Below are 23,657 nucleotides of genomic sequence, written 5' to 3'. Positions count from 1 at the left end.
GCGGTTTCATATGCTGTTGATTTCTCTCCACACCCTTCCTTCTCCTCACACTAACAATACCCCACACTCGTTTTGTTTCCATTTCTTTCTGGATGGGCATTGAATAGTGGTGAGAAAAGGTGCAGTCTTTCTTGCAGGTGTGCCGATATTCCAAACCAAATTCAGGGGCGAGATAATTGCCTAGCTTCAAAATACAACCTCTGCAAAACTGAGGTGCAGTATAAAGAAAGGCATTCTCACCCCTTTCTCAATCTCCTCTCTCAGCTTCATTAACTTTAAAATGTAGGACTACAGGCGAAACTATAACTAACAGCATTGTAATCAGTAGATTGACTTTTTTGGCACATGCTCAAAGCTAGTTCTATTTTATAAAATAAAGTTTGACATGATAAAGCTTTACAAATTCATTCCTTCTAAAGCTTTACAAATTCATTCTTTGGCTTTTTTTCAAGTAATTTGAAGCTAAAGAAACATATACCATCAATAAAACTGATAGAATGTTGCTAAGAATATTCAACCTGCTCAAAGTATCAATTTAGCTTATAATGCCACAGGTTTTAGCGGAGACAGAAGTCTAACCCCAGGTTTTAGGCTGAAGTAGAAACAAATAAATGAAGGTACTGAGGCAGAATACAAATCAACCATTACATTTGTTAATGTTGTAGTGAACAGTTTAATGCTTTTAATCTTTATATTTTGTTTGCACCCTTATTTTTGGATGTTAGAAATTCCAGTAGCTCAGGAAAAAAATAGACCAATACTTATTCAGAAAAGAATCAGAGTCCAAATTCAATTCCTCTGACTGCATTTTTTTAAAAAAAACTGACACAGAAATGGCTTTCTTGGCAGTCAAAAATGTCCATTCACTCGCACAATTGAAATTTCCCAACTCAGCTTAAAGTGCCTAACTTTTCCCAATTTCACTCTGAAGGAAGAAGTGGGACCTCACCCCAGAAGCAGATCCTAGTTGGCCAGGTGGCCGACATGCTGGTTAGAAGGCCTGCCACAGTTCTCTGGGACTTTGTCCCTAATTGTAGTAAAAAAAGTTAGGTCCTCTAGCCCTCACCCCTGTCCACCCATTCTCCATTTCGCCTCCATGCTATCTGAAGCTCACCATCCATCCATGCCCTGCATGCCAATTCACCCTGTCTCTACCAGGAGCAGACCTCAGGAGTCATGTGAAATTAAAATGAAAAACGCTTATCGTCACGAGTAGGCTTCAATGACGTTACTGTGAAAAGCCCCTAGTCGCCACATTACGGCGCCTGTCCGGGGAGGCTGGTACGGGAATTGAACCGTGCTGCTGGCCTGCTTGGTCTGCATTAAAAGCCAGCGATTTAGCCGAGTGAGCTAAACCAGCCCCTTGTGGATTCACGTGGAGATTAAATAAAATAAACTTCTGAAAATCTAAGAGAGCTCTCACTCTACACACTACAAATTCGCCCTTTCAGAAAGTCCATTAAAACTATTTGAATCTCGAATTGTAAGTCTCTCGGAGAAAAACAAATAAACTTTCTTCATAGACCACATCAAAACTGCTAATCCGTCAATAACCTAATTAGTAAATCAAACTGTGAACTCAAAATCCCCTGCTGAGATAATTGCAGTTTTGGAAACTCAGCCAAGCTTGCATAATGTGAGAATAGCAGCCTTTAGGTAAATATTAACAAATACTGCATGAACAGATGCTACACCAGTTGGCCTGCCAATCAAAGCAAACCAGCAACGGTTATTTTTTGAAACAATCATTGACAACATCAGGCAGCTTTCATGTACAGTTTGATGGGCTGTGGATTTTTTAAAAATTCAAATTATGGCACATAAATAAACTTTATCTACCCTTTAAGAGCATTTACGTCTACTGTATAAACTTGTGACTCCCACACTGCAAGTTAAGGCCCTTGCAAAAGCTGAAATGTGGTCTGTTGAACTCTGTTGAGTGAGTTCTTTCAACCCAGTCTGGTTTGCTGTGTTGAAATGAGTTTGTATTTTCCTCCTGTGAGATTCACATCCCATCCCCTTTCCCCTACCGGCAATAAAAGGATCTGCTGGAAATGGCGGCAGGTCATCTGCATCTGGGTCCTGTCCACCAAATATAAAGCTCTGCTGAGTATTCCTGACTTGGTAAAAGTACAGCCCAAAGTGTTTACATCCTATTATTCAATCAAATGTCATTAGCAATTGTTTGATGCCAAGAAACATTGAACAATTCACATGGATTAAAACTCTCATTTTAAAATATTTGCCCTTTATGTATAGTCAGACGGTCTACAAATATACAATTTGCAAATCTAACCTTATTTGGAGGGAAAAAAAAAAGTGTACAAATAGGGTTCAAGACTAGCAAAAATTATTTAATTTGGAAAAGTTCAGCATTATTCAAAGATGTGCAGGTTCGGTGGATTGGCCATGCTAAATTGCCCTTTAGTGTCCAACGGTTAGGTGCGATTATCAGGATAGGGCAGGAGAGTGGGCCTGGGTGGGATGCTCTTTCAGAGAGTCAGTGCAGATTCGGTGGGTCGAATGACCTCCTTCTGCACCGTAGGGATTCTATGATTATCATGTGGATCGGGTGAACATATACATCCTTTAGAGGAGTGCATTATAGTAGGTGGAGAATGAGATTTTGGCATTCTAGTGCATAAATTGCAAGAGGCTTGTGAGCAATGCTGTAATTTGATAGCTGGAACAAGCAATGTGCTGCAGTACCTTAAGATGTCAATTAACTATAAGCACACAATTTTTCCCTTCCACAGACTCAGTCAGGCCTCAGTTAAATTTTTTGGTTCAGTTTTAGTCACCTAATGGAGGATATGGAAATGTTGGGAAGGGTACAGAAAAGGGCCAGTAGACTAATTCCCAGTTTGGAACACCTTAGTTATCAGGATAGACTAAAGAGCAGGGACTCTCCACTTTACAGGAGGTGATTTATTGAGGTTCTAAGATGCTGATGAAGAGAATACATTGTTTGGTCCAATTGAACAAGTCAAGGCTTGTTGAGCTTACCGGGGTAATACAAAATCTCGTAGTTGTAGGTGGAGAGCTCGATCCTCCACCTCGATTTGTTTTAGATCTTGCCCCGCTGTGTGTTATTAAACATGAAGGCAACCGACCGTTGGTCAGCGAGGAGAGTGAATCTCCTGCCAGCCAGGTAATGCCTCCAATGCCGCACAGCTTCAATGATGGCTTGGGCCTCTTTCTCGACGGAGGAGTGCCGAATTTCAGAGGACTGAAAGGTGCGGGAAAAGAATGCCACGGGCCTGCCTGCTTGGTCGAGGGTGGTGGCCAGAGCGACGTCTGATGCATCGTTCTCCACTTAGAATGGTAAAGTCTGATCGACCGCGTGCATCGCGGCCTTGGCAATGTCGGCCTTGATACGGTTGAAGGCCTGGTGAGCCTCAGCTGTCAGTGGGAAAACGGTGGATTGGATGAGTGGGTGGGCCTTGTCCGCACAGATTGGGACCCACTGGGCGTAATACGAAAAGAAGCCCAGGCATCGTTTGAGGACCTTGGGGCAGTGGGGGAGGGGGGAGTTTCGTAAGGGGGCGCATGCGATTGGGGTCAGGCCCAGAACTCCGATCTGGACCACATAGTCGAGGATGGCAGAGCGGTTCGTGCTGAACACGCACGTCTCCTTGTTATACAGGAGGTTGAGGAGAGTGGTGGTGTGGAGAAATTTGGCACGGTTGGCGTCATGGTCCTGCTGATCGTGGCCGCAGATGGTGACATTGTCCAGGTACAAGAAGGTGGCCCGCAGTCCGTACCATTCGGTCCATCTCCCGTTGGAAGATCGGGACCCCATTGGTGATGCCGAAGGGGAGCCCAAGAAAGTGGTAAAGGCGGCCGACTGCTTCGAACGCAGTGTATGGGCGGTCCGCCTTGCGGATGGGGAGCTAGTGGTAGGCAGATTTCAGGGCCACTGTCGAGAAGACCCGGTACTGTGCAATCTGATTGACCATATCAGATATGCGTGGGAAGGGGTACGCGTCGAGCTGCATGTACTGATTGATGGTCTGACTGCAGTCAACGACCATCCTGTTTTTCTCCCCAGTTTTGACCACTACCACTTGGGCTCTCCAGGGGCTGTTGCCGGCTTTGATGACACCTTCCCGAAGCAGCCGCTGGACTTCAGACCTGATGAAAGTCCTGTCCTGGGCGCTGTAACCTCTGCTCCTGGTGGAGACGGGTTTTCAATCCGATGTTAGATTTGCAAAAAGGAAGGTGGGTCTACCTTAAGGGTCGTGAGGCCGCACACAGTAAGGGGTGGTAGCGGCCCGCCGAATTTCAGGGTTAGGCTTTGGAGGTTGCACTGGAAGTCCAGGCCGAGTAGCAAGGCAGTGCAGAGGTTGGGGAGGACGTAGAGGCAGAAGCCCATGAATTCCACACCCTGGACAGTGAGAGTGGCGATGCAGTACACCCGGATCGCCACGGAGTCGAATCCGGAGGCCAGGGAGAATCGCTGGTTGACAGGGTGTACCACGAGGGAGCAGTGCCTTACTGTATCGTGGTGAATGAAGCTCTCAGTGCTCCCGGAGTCCAGCAGGCAGGAGATCTCATATCCGTTGACCTTCACTTTAGTTGAAGCAGTTGTGAGGTTGTATGGTCGAGACTGGTCAATCGTGACCGAGGTGAGACGCCGCTGGTCGTCAGTGGTTGCAAGCGATGAACGGCCTGATAGAGGTGCCCGACGGGCAGGGGTCCCGAGTTGGGCAAGCTGGCAGCACTCACGAGCCGCACGTGTCATGGGGAGGCAAGATGGTGGCGTCCGTTGGTCCTGGGAGGAACAAGATGGTGGTGCCCAGAAGTAGCATTTGGGCCCCCCGGCACAGGCGTGGGGTGGGGTTGGTCGAAGGCGGTCACTGATGGGGTCCATGATGGGGCGGCCGTCTGCGGAGTCCACAATGCTCAGGAGGGGTGGGTCGGGGGCATAGACCGGAATGTTGCGTGATGCAATCGTAAGTGAGAGCGCTAGTTTTTTCATCGACGCGAGGTCGAGCGTGGCCCCTTCTAAGAGGCGCTGGCCGATGTAGTCAGATCCTATGCCCGCAACAAATGCGTCTCTCATCAGCAAATTAGAGTGTTCCTTGGCCGAAATGACCTGACAGTCTCAGTCTCTAACTAGGGCAAGAAGGGCACGGCAGAAATGTTCCACTGACTCACCAGGAAGTTGGCGCCGCGTGGAAAGAGGAGGCACCTGGCGTAGATTTTGTTAGTCCGCTGAGCTTAGTTTTCCTTCAGTAGCTCCATGGCTTCTGCGTAGGTCGGCGTGTCCTGGACGAGTGGAAAGACGTTGGAGCTCAGCAGCGTGTAAAGGATCTTGTGCTTCTGTGTCTGGTGCAGACCCGATGTACGCTTCGAAACAGGCTAGCCAATGTTCAAAGTCCTTTTTGGTGTTGTTTGCTCGAGGATGCAGCTGCGGGCGATCTAGCTTGATGCGGAGGTCCATCTCTGAAACCTCATTGTAATAAATTAATGCACCATCAATTACGCAAAGACGAGAGTAGGATGTAATCGAGGCTTTATTACGCTGAGATGTGTTGCCTCCTACAGCTGACGAAATGGCTGCTGTACGGGGAGCACACATATTTATACTCCGCTTACTGGGTGGAGCCAGCAGGCAGGGATCTACCCCCATACCTGTAGTACAGGTGCCTTACCGAAAGCACCTATATCAACATCCTCTATATAAAATACATCAGTAGTGACTACCACACCTGGGACACTGAAGCTGTGAAGCAACTGTGCTAACTACTGTGCTACCATGCCGCCCATGACCAAGGGAGTCAAAGAAGGATTTCCTAAATGTTATTTCTTCTAAAATTGGCCTGGCTTAAAAAAAAATCTATTTGTTTCCTTTCTCTACAGATCACATGGTTTTGGGTGGGTTAGCGGGTAAATATTTCGATGCCTATTGTGTGAGAGATAATCCAGAGCATCATTTTTTGAATATCACTGTTTATATAACAATTTCCTGGAATAACAAATAATTCAGAATCTTTCAGTTTAACGATCACTCTGTGCCGAATTAGCTGATATCAGCTAGAGCAAGGAAAGGAGAGAAACAGAGATAACATTTCAGGCCGATGAACTTTCATCAAAACTGAAGAAAGAAAGGAATGCGAGAGCTTTAAACCATTGTGGTGGAAGAGGTGAGGTGGAGGGAAGAACAAAGGAGAGGATGTGATAAGGTGGATGCCAGGGGAGGTTAAATAACAAAAGGATTTTATTATGCAATGGCCTAAGCCACTCTTTTTCACCTATCACAGGCCTCCTTCTTTGTGAGCAACCACCATCCCCCACCCTCTAGTGTCTTGAAAACTCTTATTAGACATGAAGAAATATAGAAATTTAAAAGATCATTGACCTGAAAAGTTAACTCTGTTTCTCTCCAAAAATGTTGCCTGGCCTGGTGAGTTTTTCCTGCTTTTTATTCTTTCAGGTTTCCGTATGTTGCTCTTGTGCTAAATGTGTGACAATTTGCCTGAGCATCTCTCAAGGCAAGAGCTCTTCAGGGTTTCCTCCTAATCACTGTCCAATGACCCCCTTAAAAGTCCTGATGTGTGGAATTTGAGCAATGCCTTCCATAGCTTAATAGTCTTTCAATAATCCTTGACTGGGCACACACATGAAGAACAGCCATTGCGAAATGTAAAAAAGGTGCATTAAGACAAACTTCAAGCTGCCACATGGTGCTATACTGCTATGTTGTTTGGCAGTGGGGTCCACTCAATTGGTTGCACATAGCTGTGGCAACCCAAAGTAAACCTGCAAGATTTGTCAGGAAAAGTAGTTGGGAAGATTTGCTTTTCACTGTCACTTCCTGGCTAATAGTCTTAGAAAATCCAGCAAAGTTACTTGGTGTTGTCACAAGCTCCCAGTAGCACAACATCACTTGCAACATATAATCAGTATTGCTTAGATATGCTTCACCACATTTTACACGATACAGAACAAGTGATGCTCTACAATCAGTCGATAGCCCACACATTTTACATGATACAGAACAAGTGATGCTCTACAATCAGCCGATAGTAGAGCATGTTCAGCATAGTTGAAGCAGTTGTGAGCAGATAGTGGAGCATGTTCAAGGAACAGCTACTGCGTGTCCTTGATAAGTATGTACCTGTTAGGCAGTGAGGAAGTGGTCGAGTGAGAGAACCATGTGTTACTAAAGCAGTTGAATCATTTGTCAAGAGGAAGAAGGAGGCTTATGTGAAGATGAGACGTGATGGTTCAGTTGGGTCGCTTGAGAGTTACAAGTTAGCTAGGAAGGCTCTAAAGAGAGAGCTAAGAAGAGCCAAGCGAGGACATGAGAAGTCTTTGGCAGGTAGGATCAAGGATAACCCTAAAGCTTTCTATAGGTATGTCAGGAATAAAAGAATGACTAAGGTAAGAGTAGGGCCAGTCAAGGACAGTAGCGGGAAGTTGTGCGTAGAGTCCGAGGAGATAGGAGAGGTGCTAAATGAGTATTTTTCGTCAGTATTCACACAGGAAAAAGACAAAGTTGTCGAGGAGAATACTGATATACAGGCTACTAGACTAGAAGGGCTTGAGGTTCATAAGGAGGAGGTGTTAGCGATTCTGGAAAGTGTGAAAATAGATAAGTCCCCTGGGCCGGATGGGATTTATCCTAGGATTCTCTGGGAAGCTAGGGAGGAGATTGCTGAGCCTTTGATCTTTAAGTCATCTTTGTCTACAGGAATAGTGCCAGAGGACTGGAGGATAACAAATGTTGTCCCCTTGTACAAGAAGGGGAGTAGAGATAACCCCGGTAACTATAGGCCAGTGAGCCTTACTTCTGTTGTGGGAAAAGTCTTGGAAAGGTTTATAAGAGATAGGATGTATAATCATCTGGAAAGGAATAATTTGATTAGAGATAGTCAACATGGTTTTGTGAAGGGTAGGTCGTGCCTCACAAACCTCTGAGTTCTTCGAGAAGGTGACCAAACAGGTGGATGAAGGTAAAGCAGTTGATGTGGTGTATATGGATTTCAGTAAAGCGTTGATAAGGTTCCCCACGGTAGGCTATTGCAGAAAATACAGAGGCATGGGATTCAGGGTGATTTAGCAGTTTGGATCAGAAATTGGCTAGCTGATAGAAGACAAAAAGAGTGGTGGTTGATGGGAAATGCTCTGACTGGTGTCCAGTTACTAGTGGTGTGCCACAAGGATCTGTTTTGGGGCCGTTGCTGTTTGTCATTTTTATAAATGACCTGGAGGAGGGCGTAGAAGGATGGGCGAGTAAATTTGCAGATGACACTAAAGTCGGTGGAGTTGTGGACAGTGCAGAAGGATGTTACAAGTTACAGAGGGATATAGATAATCTGCAGAGCTGGGCTGACAGGTGGCAAATGGAGTTTAATGCAGAAAAGTGCGAGGTGATTCATTTTGGAAGGAATAACAGAAAGGCAGAGTACTGGGCTAATGGTAAGATTCTTGGTAGTGTGGACGAGCAGAGAGATCTCGGTGTCCATGTCCATAGATCCCTGAAAGTTGCCACCCAGGTTGAGAGGGTTGTTAAGAAGGCGTACGGTGTGTTAGCTTTTATTGGTAAAGGAATAGAGTTTCGGAGCCATGAGGATGTGGAAGCATTGGAAAGAGCGCAGAGGAGATTTACAAGAATGTTGCCTGGTATGGAGGGAAGATCATATGAGGAAAGGCTGAAGGACATGAGGCTGTTTTCATTAGAGAGAAGAAGGTTAAGAGGTGACTTAATTGAGGCATACAAAATGATCAGAGGTTTAGATAGGGTGGACAGTGAGAGCCTTTTCCCTCGGATGGTGATGTCCAGCACGAGGGGACATAGCTTTAAATTGAGGGGAGATAGATATAGGACAGATGTCAGAGGTAGGTTCTTTACTCAGAGAGTAGTAAGGGCGTGGAATGCCCTGCCTGCAACAGTAGTGGACTCACCAACACTAAACACATTCAAATGGTCATTGGATAGGCATATGGACGATAAGGAAATAGTGTAGAGGGACTTTAGAGGGGTTTCACAGGATGGCGCAACATCGTGGGCCGAAGGGCCTCTACTGTGCTGTAATGTTCTATGTTCTATGATAGCCCACACATTTTACATGATACAGAACAAATGATGCTCTACAATCAGTCGATAGCCCACAATTTGGAATTTCCTTCCTCAATAGCTTCTTGTTTTTATTTCACTGTGGCAAATGTTGAATGCTGCAAAGTGTGTGGGAAGTAATGTGTTTAAAAGTCATCTGACATGCTTTCCAATATAGCCAATTAGCAAATCACAACTGAATTACTGCAGAAATAAATGCAAGCAAACACACACACATTTAACAATTCCTCATAAATCAGGTACACTTCATTTATCTCGGGGGGAAAAAGTACAAGTGTCACAAATTTTGCTGTCCAATAATTTGAGTCGTTTGAAAATCAACTTTTAGAATGTGCCATGTATGAATTTTAGTCGAGCAAAATAATTTATCTAGACAATTCAGCTAGATGCTGCATTGGCAAGGTGTGGCGCCCGATATCTGGCTGTGTAAACTGGGACATTTGGGGAGATTAGAGAAGTTGAAATAGTTCAATGTTATCCCCTTCGCCACTTGCGCAGGAGTCTATTCCCATGTTCCGAGTGATCCTTGACCCGAATGCCCATGGCCCAAACGACACAACCCGAAATCCAGAATGGTCTAAAATTCAACATGGCCTCAGTCCAGAGATTACTGGTTTTGCAACACTGTACCTGAGGGAACAACTGCATATTTCTCTCCAAATCAGAAAAACATCCATTCACCCTTGGTCTCCTATACTTTAGCAATTACTTAATCAAGTTACCATTGTACATTTGGTATCAAGTACTTCTATTTCCTGAACAAGTCTGTAACATACTTTATCAGACATCCTCTGAAAGTCCATATGAACAAAAAATTTACTATACTATCCTCATCAATCATCTTTGTTACTTCAGAGAACTCAGTTCAATCTGGCACTATTTGACTTTAACAAATTGGTTGCCCCTTATTAACAAATCTACATTGATTGTCCCTTATTAATCTATGTTTCTCAGTTGGCTGGACAACTGGTTTGTCCAGTACCGGCTGAGTTTATTCATGAGGGCCCAGCCTTCTCAATTTTGCCCTTTGTCTGAGGTGTGGTGATCCACAGGTTAAATCACCACTAGTCAGCTCACCCCCTCAAAGGGGAAAGCAATCTACCGTCATCTGGGCCTATGACTTCATGTTTCTGCAGTTGAGAATAAATTTAGTCCTTGGGAATTGTTTCTCGTAATTTTTCCATCACTGGTGTTAGTTTGATTGGCCTGTAGTTACCAGGTTTATTCCCTATTTTTTAAACAGGGGTTTAATATGTCGAATCCTCCAGTTCTCGGTCAAGGAGGATAATAGAAACAGAGAAAATAGGAGCAGAAGTAGGCCACTCCGCCACTCAATAATGTGCTCTCAGCTTCTGTTACCTCAACTCTCAACAATCCAAGATTCATTCCATCTGGACCGCAACAATTGTTAACTTTGAATGATGCCAACCTGTTTAGCACGTCCTATCTATTTTACCCCATGCAATAGCGCCTCCTCTACTGCAGCAATAATATATTCCTCTTCTTTTGAAGACAGGTGCAAAGTACTCATTCATTACCCCAGACATGCCCTCTGCCTCAAGATAATTTCTCCTGTTTTAGCCCCCGTCATTCCTTCAACTGACATTTTACTTTTTCTTAAATCAAATATTTAGTCAAAAAGAGACTGTTGGCTTCCTTTTGTGTTACCTATCAATATTTTCTCATTCTCTGTCCTTTTCCTATTTTCCCCTGCACTCTCTGTATGCTGCTGGGGTTTCTATTGTATTCTCTACCTGATATTTGTCATGAGCCTCCTTTTACAGTTCTATTTAAACTTCCATTCTAATCTTTTCCTTTCTATTTAAACTTCCATTCTAATCTTTTCCTTTCATGGGAATTTGGTTTGTACTCAAACTATTTCCAACTTAGAGGCCTGCAATGCTCCTTTATTGTTTTATAGCCAATCTTTGTTTCTGGTTTGTCTGCATTAGATCCCTTCTCTTCTAGTTTAGCATTTCTTGTTTTAAATTTTCCTGAGAGAAAAATTAGTTCTAAAAGGACTATTGATGTATACAGTTAAAGCAACTAAAAGCAGATTACCATGCATTTCTACAATCAAGCAGAATCAAGGCGATTATTTTGGATTGCGTAAGCATTTTAAATGCTGATATTAGATTGTAAACGATAATGGTTACATTATCATTGTCCCAATGACGATAGGCTGCTACACCTCAGGCAAAGGGCAAGATTCAGAAGACAGGACCTTCATAACCTTAGTTAGTACAGGAATTGAACCCACGCTGCTCTGCATCATGAACCAGCTGTCAAGCCAAGTGAGCTAAACTGGCCGCACGCACAGCCTCAGGATCACAAATTCTGCACGGCACTGGAGCAGCCCACGCTACTCCAGCTGCTGATCTTGGCGTCAACTGGGCGCCGCGGGGTCCACGCATGCGCAGTGACACCGACGCAAAACGCACACATGTACAGTGGCACCGACGCCACTGTACACATGCGCAGTGACGCCAACGCACGCAGCGCAGTGGCAGCGGTGCCACGCACGCAACCGCTCTGCCCATCCAAGAATTGGCAGGGCGCCGACCACTCAGGCGCCAATTCTCCACAGACATCCCGACGTGGCGAGATTCGTGCCGGTCGTGTGGATTCTCGGGCCCGGCGTCGGGCTGAGAGTACCCCGCCCTTTGTGTTTGAGGCTTTAAGGAGAAAAGCCAATTTGTCTGTCATGGTGAACTATGATTTTGGAGCACCTGGCCAACATTAGTTTATTGATCAACATCCAAAAGGTTCATAATTTTACTGTTGTGGGATTTTATTGTGCAGTCAAAAATGGCTGTCCTGTTTTCCAATGAAACATTAATTTTAAGGAAATGCAAATGATTTGGGATATTTGAGACATGGAACTGAATGAATTCAAGTATGGTGGGTAAATGCCAGTGACTGTTTAAGCAAATATCCCGTTTCTATGTATTTAAGTCTTTCCATTTTGAGGGAGGATAAACCAAAATCCTAAAATTTCAGCTCATTTCCATTTATAAATTTCCAATGCCTTAGGTATGGATTCTTTACTGAACAAACTAATGGCACTCCATTGGGAGTTGACATAGGCTTGATGGGCCAAATGGCCTCTTTCTCAGCCATAAATGACTCCATGATTCGCAATTATTAGATTCGTCATTTACGAAACATAAGTAGGTTGCCATTAATTCTATGTGTATAACTAATCAGGACGTTCTGCCTAAACTTAGGACCTACTTTTATTTACCAAAAACCTTGTACAGCTGGGCATTATTTCCAAAAAGACAGCACTGATAGAATGGTTGGTTAATATCAAAATAAAATTTTATATCACAGAAACAAGCATTCCAGTCATCATCTCTATGCCAGTGGTTTCTCTGCATGTCAGTTACTGTAACTCATCTCTCCCACGTACTCTATACTCTCTGAACATTTTAATTTTTTTTTGAACTGACTAGATCATTCTATTTTAAAAATGTTTTGTGGACTTTTGTTTCAACCATCGATAGAATTTGAAATTCTGTGCCACAAAACGATCATATATGTAAAGACATTGTTAATCAAAAATAATTGAAAGGTTATGTTTATCTTAAGTTTGTGTCCCAGCATTGTTGGCTCACTACCTAGTGGAAAAACCTATTACTATCCCATTACAACCCTTCATATAAGGCAACTGCTTTTCAACCATCAACATACTGTACATGCTATTTATATCGTCTAATAAAATGACTATGCTTACGGACCAGATGTCATGTGTAATGATCAGCTTTGTTTCCAACACAATAACCAATGCAATTGGAGTTCCAGGAGTTGACAATTATACTCACAGGCCTGCGGAGAAAGAAGAGCGATATTGCTCCAACCAGTGGCATGTCACCAATCAAGGGTTCCAGAATCACTCGAAGTACACCATGCATCTGCAAATATAATAAAAAGGACCACATAATTTCAGAGAAATAATCCTCTATTTTCACAGATTAGAGAATAACCAAAAACACACCCACAAATACCCAGAATTGTCTTCAGGATTTTATATTTTTAATCACAGGGTCACAATGCCAAACAGTCTCAAAATCAGAGGAACTGCTTTTAAATCATCAGATGGCACATGGAAAGCACAATTTTATGTTTCTTTTGAGGATGAAGCGGTTTAAATTCGCTACACACGAGGAATCACAAGAAGAGGGCAAAGTACTACATTATACTAATCAGGAAGGTTTCACATGTGACAAAAATGCAGCACGCTTTTCTGGTAAAATAGGCAAAATACAAGGGAAAATTTATTCTTCAAATCGCTTAGATTTTTGTTCTATTTTGCAATTCCATTTAATAATGCATTATGTGCCAGTAGGAATCCAGAGTTCAGTAGAACACAGGGATATATGAACAAAATGCTCTCTTGCCAATTAAGACAATTCCTTCAACATAGAATCATCTACACCACCTACACTATCCATACCTCCCAAGGCCAACTACTGTGTAACTTTGCATTTACACTCTGATCCCCAAAGATAACCAAGAAATATTCTGAAAGCCTTTCATCCTGACCTACCATTAAATCCTTGATGACTGCCACATAGTACATTGTCCCCAGTCCATGGCAGTTAATTACCTTTCTACAAACATGATCCAACATATCTGTATTTCAAAAGAAGCCAGAGAGCTATCTGAAGAGTTCTGGAGAATAAGGTACCTACCTGTACACTCTTAACACCAGCTCGGCAAAAATACCTCTTGATTTCAAGTTCTATGTCACAGTTTCCGACATAGCTGGGAAAAGGATAAAAAATATTATGTCAGCAATATGCCAAAGGATTTTAATCAAACATTAATCTAAACTTTTGTTGAAAACATTAGAAAGTTAACACATCAAGCACGTCACCAGAAACAGAGACTTGCTGCTCCAAGATCAAATTATCAAAGTCATCCCACAAGCTAGAACACAGATTTCGCCGTTCCTTGCAAATGCTTTATATTTCATGGATGTGAACATTCCCCAGATGTTCAGTTTCAAGGGTAAGATGCAAAACTATTGGTGCGATCTACCCGAATAGGAGCAGAGTCCCATTGCACAGGGCAATTAGACGGGTGTTTCCCAGCGCACAGAAACACTATGCTATGGAACGGCCATTCTGATAGATCGAGGTCTCAGCGGGGAATGCGTGGCCGAGGCCATACTTAGTCCAGTTTCCTGCCCTGAGGAGCTCCACTAACCAGAACCTCTCAGCACAGTGCAAGGAGATGACCTCCCCATGTCACAATCTCCCGACGTAACTCCCAAGCCGCCTCCGCCCCATTCACCTATAAGGGGGTCTCACGCCCCCATCCCACACAGAAGGGCATGCCTGGGCAGCCCTGGCGTGCAAAAAATGCCAGCCTGGCACCTTGGCAGTGTCCCTGTCAGCTTTCAGTGCCAGGCTGGCACCAGGTAGCACTGGCAGGGTGCCAAGCTAGCAATGCCAAGGTGCCCAGGTAGCACCAGAGCCAGGGTGCCACCCTGCCCAGAGGGCAAGACCTGGAGGCTTCCGCTCCCCTGGGAGACCCTACGAGGGCTGTTCCGTCTGGTCCTCATTTGTGGAGACCAGCACTTAATGGTGCTCACCCAAGGTCTCCAGGGTGAGGGAATTAGATCCCACCTTTGGTTAGATCTCAGGAATGCATATTAATATGCAGACTTGCCAGAAAGTGATCCCGCCTGCAATAATCTAGTTAAATCTCGCACGGCATGGCAAGCCGGGTAGATGCCAGAAGAGGGATCTCTAGGCCACGCCACTTTTCGGGCACGATGCAGCCAGTAGATTTTGCCCTATGACACCTCTAAGCAATTGCAACCAATAAGCAATTGCAACCAATTTAGTGCCAAAAAGACCTGATGAACTCCAAAGATGCTGCCTGGCCTGCTGATTATTTTTTTTTTATCAATTTCTGTTTTTATTTCAAAGACTCTTTCACTCTGCATCAATATCTATTGCAGAAGAGTATGGATCCAGAGAGGATGTTTCCCCTTATAGGAGACTACCAAACTAGGGGCAACGGGGCTCACCAGCAATTTCAAGGGCAACTGGCAAATAAGGATAGGCAATAAATGCTAGCCCAGACAGCAATAGCCTAATGCTGTGATGAATAAATAAGAAAAAGTTTCAAAATAAGGGGTCTTCCATTGATGAGGAGCAATTTCTTCTCTCAAAGGGTTGTTAGTGTGTGGAATCACAGCTATCCACAATGGCAAGGCACCTTGGTGTGATGGACACAATATCAGGGCAGCACACTGATGTTATTACAGAAATATAAAGAACAATCCACAGTAAGTTTGGTAACAGATGCAGGGTGGTGACATCTGAACAGTGTTACTGTCCATCCTTAGCTTCTGTACAGTTAGATTCATGTGTACCACAAGGTGTCAAAACTGCTGATCTCAAGTCTCATAGTCTCAAGTCTCATAACAGCCTCCCCGAACAGGCGCCGGAATGTGGCGACTAGGGGCTTTTCACAGTAACTTCATTGAAGCCTACTCGTGACAATAAGCGATTTTCATTTCATTTTTTTTCATATGCAAACTTAGATTTCATCTTATAATTCCTCTGAAAGTAGTGAACAATATATTACATGAGCGGTGCACAAGACAATAATTCATTGTCACAATGAAGGAATACATTTACTCCTCTCTTGTGACACAACAAAACTTCAAGATGGTAAACAAAAATGATGTACAGTAACTATATTGCAGGTTTGACGACTACCTTATTTTACTGATTAACAATAATGTGCCCCTCAAACACAAGCACAATAATATACACCCTCGCACTTCAACTGAAGTATAACATTAGATTACAGTGTTGGCAGTTTCACAGAATAATGAAATATAGTTGTTCTGGAATTGATTAAAAAACAGAGGTGGTTTTATTTCATGAATATTACTGTAATGCAACAAATCCGACTGTGATTTGTCTGGCTGTGACAATTGTGGATAGGTCATTCTGCTGAGCCAAACAGATATTTTCCTGAAATACTTGAACTGTACTTGAATATTTTAAAACAAGCCCACATGAAATCTGAACTGGAAATCTATTTTTGTACAAACATTCCTCCCTCAAACTGCCTTCAAGATTAATTTGCTTCTCGTCATCAAAGGAAAGGGGCATTGTTTGATTTAGCTCTGGGAGATAAGGTGGGACAAAGATTTAATGTGAGAATTGAAAAACTGGGACTAGACTATTGGTTCCATGTAAAATTAGAAAAAGATAATGAAAGCCAAAGATTTGATTAGAAAGAGGGAAAGTTCAATGTAACATAAAAGTGGAATGAAACCAAAATATCACGGTTGCTGAAAATCTAAAATGAGAACAGAAAATGTTGGGAACACACCACAAGTCTGACAGCATCTGTGGAAATAGAAACTATTTCAGGTCAATTATTTCCCTTTAGAACTTACTGAAGCAATATGACTTGTGAACAGCTTTAGAATAGGACAGATAGGTGACCTACAATTTACAAGAACTTGCATTTATATAGGACTAACATACGAAAACATGCCATGGTGCTTCACAGGAACTTTGTGCATATTACTCACACAACAACATGGATACATACATACAGAGCTATCTCTGAAGGGACTCAGGTTCTCCAACAAGAGAGAATCTAACCATTGTGTCTTGACATTCAATGGCATTACCATCATTGAACCCTCAGAGGCTAGGAATTCTGCGGCAAATAATTAATCTTCGAGTCCTCAAAGCATGTCCACAATCTACCCTGGTGAGTTCCTGCAGCGCATCTTGTAGCTGGTACACACTGCTGCAACTGTGAGTCAGTGAAGGAGGGAGTAAATGTTTGTGGATGTGGCAAATGTTGAGGTGCCAATGACGATCGCTGCTTTTTCCTGAAGCTGTACTCGTCCAGGCACTTGGGAGAGTATTTCATCACATGCCTGACTGTGCCTTCTAGATAGTGGACAGGCTTTGAGGTCACAGGAGACGAGTTACTCTCTGCTGGATTCCAAGCCTTTGACCTGCTAGGTAGCAGGTCCAGTTCAGTTTCTGGTCAATGGTAATCCCTAGATGTTGATAGTGAGGGATTCGGTGATAGTAATGCCATTGAATGGCGATGGTTAGATGGTCTTTAGTTGGAGACCCATAGAATTCCTACTGTGCAGAAGGAGGTAAGTCGGCCAATCGAGTCTGCACTGACCCTCTGAAACAACACCCTACCGATGCCCACTCCCTGCCCTGTCGACAAAGTCCCACCTAACCCACATATCTTTGGGCACTAAGGTGTAATTTTAGCATGGCCAATCCACCTAACTTGCATATCTTTGGACCGTGGGAGGAAACCGGAGCACCCGGCAGAAACCCACACAGACAGGGACAGAAAGTGCAAACTCCACAAAGGCAATCACTCAAGGCCGGAATTGAATTTGGGTGCCTGGTGCTGCGAGACAGCAGTGCTAACCACTGTGCAGAGATGTCATTGCCTGGCACTTGTGTGGCATGAATGTTACTTGCCACTTGTAAGCCCAAGCCTGGATATTGTCCAGGTCTTGTTGTACTTGGACTGTAGAGCTTCAGCATCTGAGGAGATGCAAATGGCGCTGAACATTGTGCAATTTCATCAGCAAACATGATAGTGAACATTCCCCACTTCCAACATCCTTGTGAAAGAAAAGGTCATTAGTGAAGCAGCTTGGGCCCAGGACACAATCCTGAGGAACCCTTGCAATGAAGTCCTGGAATTGAGATGATTAGACCACAGGACCATCAGACATCAAAACAGCATGTGACCGAGTAAGTCATTAAGGAGCCCAGGCTAAATTGGAGTCAATAGGAAGCGGGGGGGAAACTCTCCGCTGGCTGGAGTCATACCAGGCACAAAGGAAGATGGTTGTGGTGGTTGGAGGTCAATCATCTCAGCTCCAGGGCATCACTGCAGGGGTTCCTCAGGATAGTGTAGCCACCGAAGCTGGCCACTTCCCGACATAAAATGGAGAATTGAAATGCATGCAGGAAAAATTGGACAATGTCAGAAAGACAAGCAGGCTGCAGAATCTCTGTGTATTCTGCCTGCGAAGAAACCAGACAGCATTGAAACTAACAAGTTTGCATACTAATTGAGCGATTCCTGGGCACATTGGATACAACAATTAGCTGCAATCGAAACATTCTATGGCAGGTCAGACTTCCCGGCACCAACGGAGTCTGAAACAAAAGGAGTTAGAAAGAACCGCCCCAGGATCGAGGGACAGCCTCAGTATTGGGGGGTTCGTATCAATCGATTGGGATGCGACCCAATCGATTGCCAGAGAGTTAGGGGTCCACCCAAAGGGGCGCGAAGCCCCTGGGACCTATAAAAGTAAGGTCCCAAGACAAATTCAATCTCTTAGCTGGCCCTCCCAGCAGAACACCTTTGCAGCAGCTCTCCAAGAACTTGAACGTGAGAAGGAGGACTGTCCAATTGCTACACCGATAAGTAAGTGTCATACAACGCATGCTACGAGAGTAGACACTCCTGACCCCTTTAGTCCACACCAACTGGAAGCCTGCGGATCCAGTACAGAGGAAGAGGCCATTGTTCCCTGATCCGGCAGTTCCTTATTCCAGATAAGTATTGGCCTAGTAGTGGTAGGAATAGTTTAGTCTTAGTAGTATATGCATGAGTAGTAAATAACTGTGTAATAATAAACGTGTCTTGTTTTGAACTTACTAACTGGTGTATTGAGTCATTGATCTGAACTTGAACCTCGTGATGGTATCATAAAGATACCTGGTGACTCTAAAGCTAAGGAATAAAACAGAGCCAATTGAGTGTAAAGCACACTCACCCAGAACGAGCAACAATAGTAACCTAGGCACAACCATCTTCAGCTGCTTCATCAATGACTCTCTTCCATCAGAAGGGGGGATGTTTGCGGATAACTGCACAATATTCAGCATAATTCGCAACTTCTCAGATAACGAACATAACTATGTCCAAATGCAGCAAGACCTGGACAATATCCAGACTTGGGCTGCCAAGTTACATTCACACCACACAAGCGCCATGGCAATGACCATCTCCTACGAAAGAGGATCTAACCACCACCCCTTGACATTCAATGGCATTATCATCGTTCAATTCCCAACAATCAACATTCTCGGGGGGGGGGGGGGGAAAGTGTTACCATTGATCAGAAACTGAACTGGATGAGCCACATTAATACTGTAGCTACCAGAGCAAGTCAAAGGTTGGGCATCCGACAGCGAGTAACTCACTTCCTGACCGCACCCCATCTACAAGGCAAAAAAGTCAGGATTGTAATGGAATACTCTCCACTTGCCTGTATGAGTGGAGATCCAACAACACTCCAAAGCAGCCTAGTTGATTGCTCCAACTTCCATAAAAATTCAATCCCTCCACCGACGAACAGTGGCAGTCGTGTGTACCATCTACATGATGCACTGCAGTAACTCACCAAGGTTCCTTAGACAACACCTTCCAAACCCAGACCACTACCATCCAGGACAAGAGCAACATTTACCTGGGAACCCCACCACCTGGAGGTTCCCCTCCAAGTCACTCACCATCCTGATTTGGAAATATATCGCCACTCCTTCACTGTCACTGGGGTAACATCCTGGAACTCCCTCCCTAATAGCACAGTGGGTGTACCTGCACCTCAAGGACTGCAGCGGTTCAATAAGGCAACTCACCACCACCTTCTGAAGGGCAATTAGGGATGGGGAATAAATGTTGGCCTAACCAGCCACATCCACATCACTTAAATGAATACAAAAAACATAGGAACAGAATTAGTCCATTTAGCCCATCAGGTCTGATCCACCGTTAATCATGGCTGATATATTTCTCATTCTCCTGCCTTCTCCCCATAACCCCTGATCCCCTTGTTGATCTCCAACAATCACAGCAATTTTCTTTTTTGTTATGTATGACTCCCAATCATTCCATTCTGTCACATAGAAATAGAAATTTTTATAATCAAAATGTCTCAACTTGATTGCATTCATTTACTGAACAATCCTTTAGAAAATCATTTAGCACCTTTTCAAAAAAAATACACCAAGTATAACCCTGGGCTGCAGAGGCAAAATTCAAACAGAACTATACAACGGCCATGTGCATTGCATAAGCCAGTCTTGGCTAACTGGAGCCTATTTGGCTGCTAGGACAAAGGACCCCAAAACCTTCTTTTCTGAATGTGGAGATGCCGGCGTTGGACTGGGGTGAGCACAGTAAGAAGTCTTACAACACCAGGTTAAAGTCCAACAGGTTTGTTTCAAACACGAGCTTTCGGAGCACGGCTCCTTCTTCAGGTGAATGGAAAGGCTTGTTCCAGAAATGTTTATATAGACACAGTCAGAGATGCCCCGGAATGCGAGCACCTGCAGGCAATCAAATCATCAAAGATGCAGAGAGAGAGGTAACTCCAGGTTAAAGAGGTGTGAATTGTCCCAAGCCAGTTCAGTCGGTAGGCCTCTGCAAGTCCAGGCTTGTTGGTGGGGGCCAAATGTAATGCGACATGAATCCCAGATCCCGGTTGAGTCCGCATTCATGCGTGCGGAACTTAGCTATAAGTTTTTGCTCAGCAATTTTGCGTTGTCGCGTCTCCTGAAGGCCTCCTTGTAGAATGCTGACCCGGAGATCAGAGGCTGAATGTCCTTGACTGCTGAAGTGTTCCCCAACTGGAAGGGAACAGTCCTGCCTGTTGATAGTCGCACGATGCCCGTTTATTCGTTGTCGCAGTGTCTGCATGGTCTCGCCAATGTACCACGCTTCGGGACATCCTTTCCTGCAGCGTATGAGGTAGACTACATTGGTCGAGTCGCACGAGTATGCGCCGCGTACCTGGTGGGTGGTGTTTCCACGTGTAATGGTGGTGTCCATGTCGATGATCTGGCATGTCTTGCAGAGATTACCCTGGCAGGGTTTTGTGGTGTTGTGGTTGCTGTTCTGAAGGCTGGGTAATTTGCTGCAAACAATGGTTTGTTTGAGGTTGCGCGGTTGTTTGAAGGCCAGTAGTGGGGGTGTGGGGATGACCTTGGCAAGATGTCCATCCTCGCTGATGATGTGTTGGAGGCTGCGAAGAAGATGTCGTAGTTTCTCCGCCCCAGGAAAGTACTGGACGACGAAGGGTACTCTGTCAGTGGTGTCCCGTGTTTGTCTTCTGAGGAGGTCGGTGCGGTTTTTTGCTGTGGCGCGGTGGAACTGTCGATCAATGAGTCGAGCGCCATATCCCGTTCGTACGAGGGCATCTTTCAGCATCTGTAGGTGTCTGTTGCGCTCCTCCTTGTCTGAGCAGATCCTGTGTATACGGAGGGCTTGTCCATAGGGGATGGCTTCTTTAATGTGTTTCGGGTGAAAGCTGGAGAAGTGGAGCATCGTGAGATTATCTGTGGGCTTGCGGTAAAGCGAGGTGCTGAGGTGACCGTCCTTGATGGAGACGAGTGTGTCCAAGAATGGAACTGAATTTGGAGAATAGTCCATGGTGAGTTTGATGGTGGGATGGAACTTATTGATGTCATCGTGTAGTCGTTTCAGTGATGTCTCGCCGTGGGTCCAAAGGAAAAAAATGTCATCGATGTATCTGGTGTATAGCATCGGTTGAAAGTCCTGTGTGGTGAGGAAGTCCTGTTCAAACTTGTGCATGAAGATGTTGGCATATTGAGGTGCAAATTTGGTCCCCATGGCTGTTCCGTGCGTCTGGATGAAGAATTTGTTGTCGAAGGTGAAGACGTTGTGGTCTAGAATGAAACGGATGAGTTGCAGAATTGCGTCTGGAGATTGGCAGTTGTCGGTGTTGAGGACTGAGGCTGTTGCAGCAATGCCGTCGTCATGGGGGATGCTGGTGTAGAGTGCCGAGACATCCATTGTGACGAGGAATGTTCCTGGTTCAACTGGTCCATGGGTGCTGAGTTTCTGTAGGAAGTCCGTCGTGTCGCGACAGAAGCTGGGTGTACCTTGTACGATGGGTTTCAAGATGCCCTCGATGTGGCCAGAGAGGTTCTCACACAGGGTCCCATTGCCTGAAACGATAGGACGGCCTGGTGTGTTGGCCTTGTGTATTTTCGGGAGGCAGTAGAGATCTCCAATGCGGGGATCACCCATGGACCAGTTGAACCAGGAACATTCCTCGTCACAATGGATGTCTCGGCACTCTACACCAGCATCCCCCATGACGACGGCATTGCTGCAACAGCCTCAGTCCTCAACACCGACAACTGCCAATCTCCAGACGCAATTCTGCAACTCATCCGTTTCATTCTAGACCACAACGTCTTCACCTTCGACAACAAATTCTTCATCCAGACGCACGGAACAGCCATGGGGACCAAATTTGCACCTCAATATGCCAACATCTTCATGCACAAGTTTGAACAGGACTTCCTCACCACACAGGACTTTCAACCGATGCTATACACCAGATACATCGATGACATTTTTTTCCTTTGGACCCACGGCGAGACATCACTGAAACGACTACACGATGACATCAATAAGTTCCATCCCACCATCAAACTCACCATGGACTATTCTCCAAATTCAGTTCCATTCTTGGACACACTCGTCTCCATCAAGGACGGTCACCTCAGCACCTCGCTTTACCGCAAGCCCACAGATAATCTCACGATGCTCCACTTCTCCAGCTTTCACCCGAAACACATTAAAGAAGCCATCCCCTATGGACAAGCCCTCCGTATACACAGGATCTGCTCAGACAAGGAGGAGCGCAACAGACACCTACAGATGCTGAAAGATGCCCTCGTACGAACGGGATATGGCGCTCGACTCATTGATCGACAGTTCCACCGCGCCACAGCAAAAAACCGCACCGACCTCCTCAGAAGACAAACACGGGACACCACTGACAGAGTACCCTTCGTCGTCCAGTACTTTCCTGGGGCGGAGAAACTACGACATCTTCTTCGCAGCCTCCAACACATCATCAGCGAGGATGGACATCTTGCCAAGGTCATCCCCACACCCCCACTACTGGCCTTCAAACAACCGCGCAACCTCAAACAAACCATTGTTTGCAGCAAATTACCCAGCCTTCAGAACAGCAACCACAACACCACAAAACCCTGCCAGGGTAATCTCTGCAAGACATGCCAGATCATCGACATGGACACCACCATTACACGTGGAAACACCACCCACCAGGTACGCGGCGCATACTCGTGCGACTCGACCAATGTAGTCTACCTCATACGCTGCAGGAAAGGATGTCCCGAAGCGTGGTACATTGGCGAGACCATGCAGACACTGCGACAACGAATAAACGGGCATCGTGCGACTATCAACAGGCAGGACTGTTCCCTTCCAGTTGGGGAACACTTCAGCAGTCAAGGACATTCAGCCTCTGATCTCCGGGTCAGCATTCTACAAGGAGGCCTTCAGGAGACGCGACAACGCAAAATTGCTGAGCAAAAACTTATAGCTAAGTTCCGCACGCATGAATGCGGACTCAACCGGGATCTGGGATTCATGTCGCATTACATTCGGCCCCCACCAACAAGCCTGGACTTGCAGAGGCCTACCGACTGAACTGGCTTGGGACAATTCACACCTCTTTAACCTGGAGTTA

At 45.0% G+C, this 23,657-nt stretch overlaps 1 protein-coding gene across 6 annotated transcripts in view; it reads right to left on the bottom strand.

Annotated features, from left to right (window-relative positions):
• Positions 1-23,657, bottom strand: part of esyt2b (extended synaptotagmin-like protein 2b) — a 293,556-nt gene that overhangs the window by 130,007 nt on the left and 139,892 nt on the right. For all 6 annotated transcript variants that reach the window (XM_038798358.1, XM_038798362.1, XM_038798359.1 and 3 more), the window contains exons 5-6: positions 13,780-13,852; positions 12,910-12,999 (exon numbers count right to left, since the gene is read on the bottom strand). In XM_038798358.1, coding sequence (XP_038654286.1) covers positions 12,910-12,999; positions 13,780-13,852 — 163 coding nt within the window. The remainder of the gene's footprint in view (positions 1-12,909; positions 13,000-13,779; positions 13,853-23,657) is intronic.

The sequence above is a fragment of the Scyliorhinus canicula genome, chromosome 5 (genome assembly GCF_902713615.1).
Source record: "Scyliorhinus canicula chromosome 5, sScyCan1.1, whole genome shotgun sequence".
In the NCBI taxonomy this organism is placed as follows: Eukaryota; Metazoa; Chordata; class Chondrichthyes; order Carcharhiniformes; family Scyliorhinidae; genus Scyliorhinus; species Scyliorhinus canicula.
Note: the sequence above shows the minus strand (reverse complement) of the source record. Positions and strands in the feature narration are given on the sequence as shown.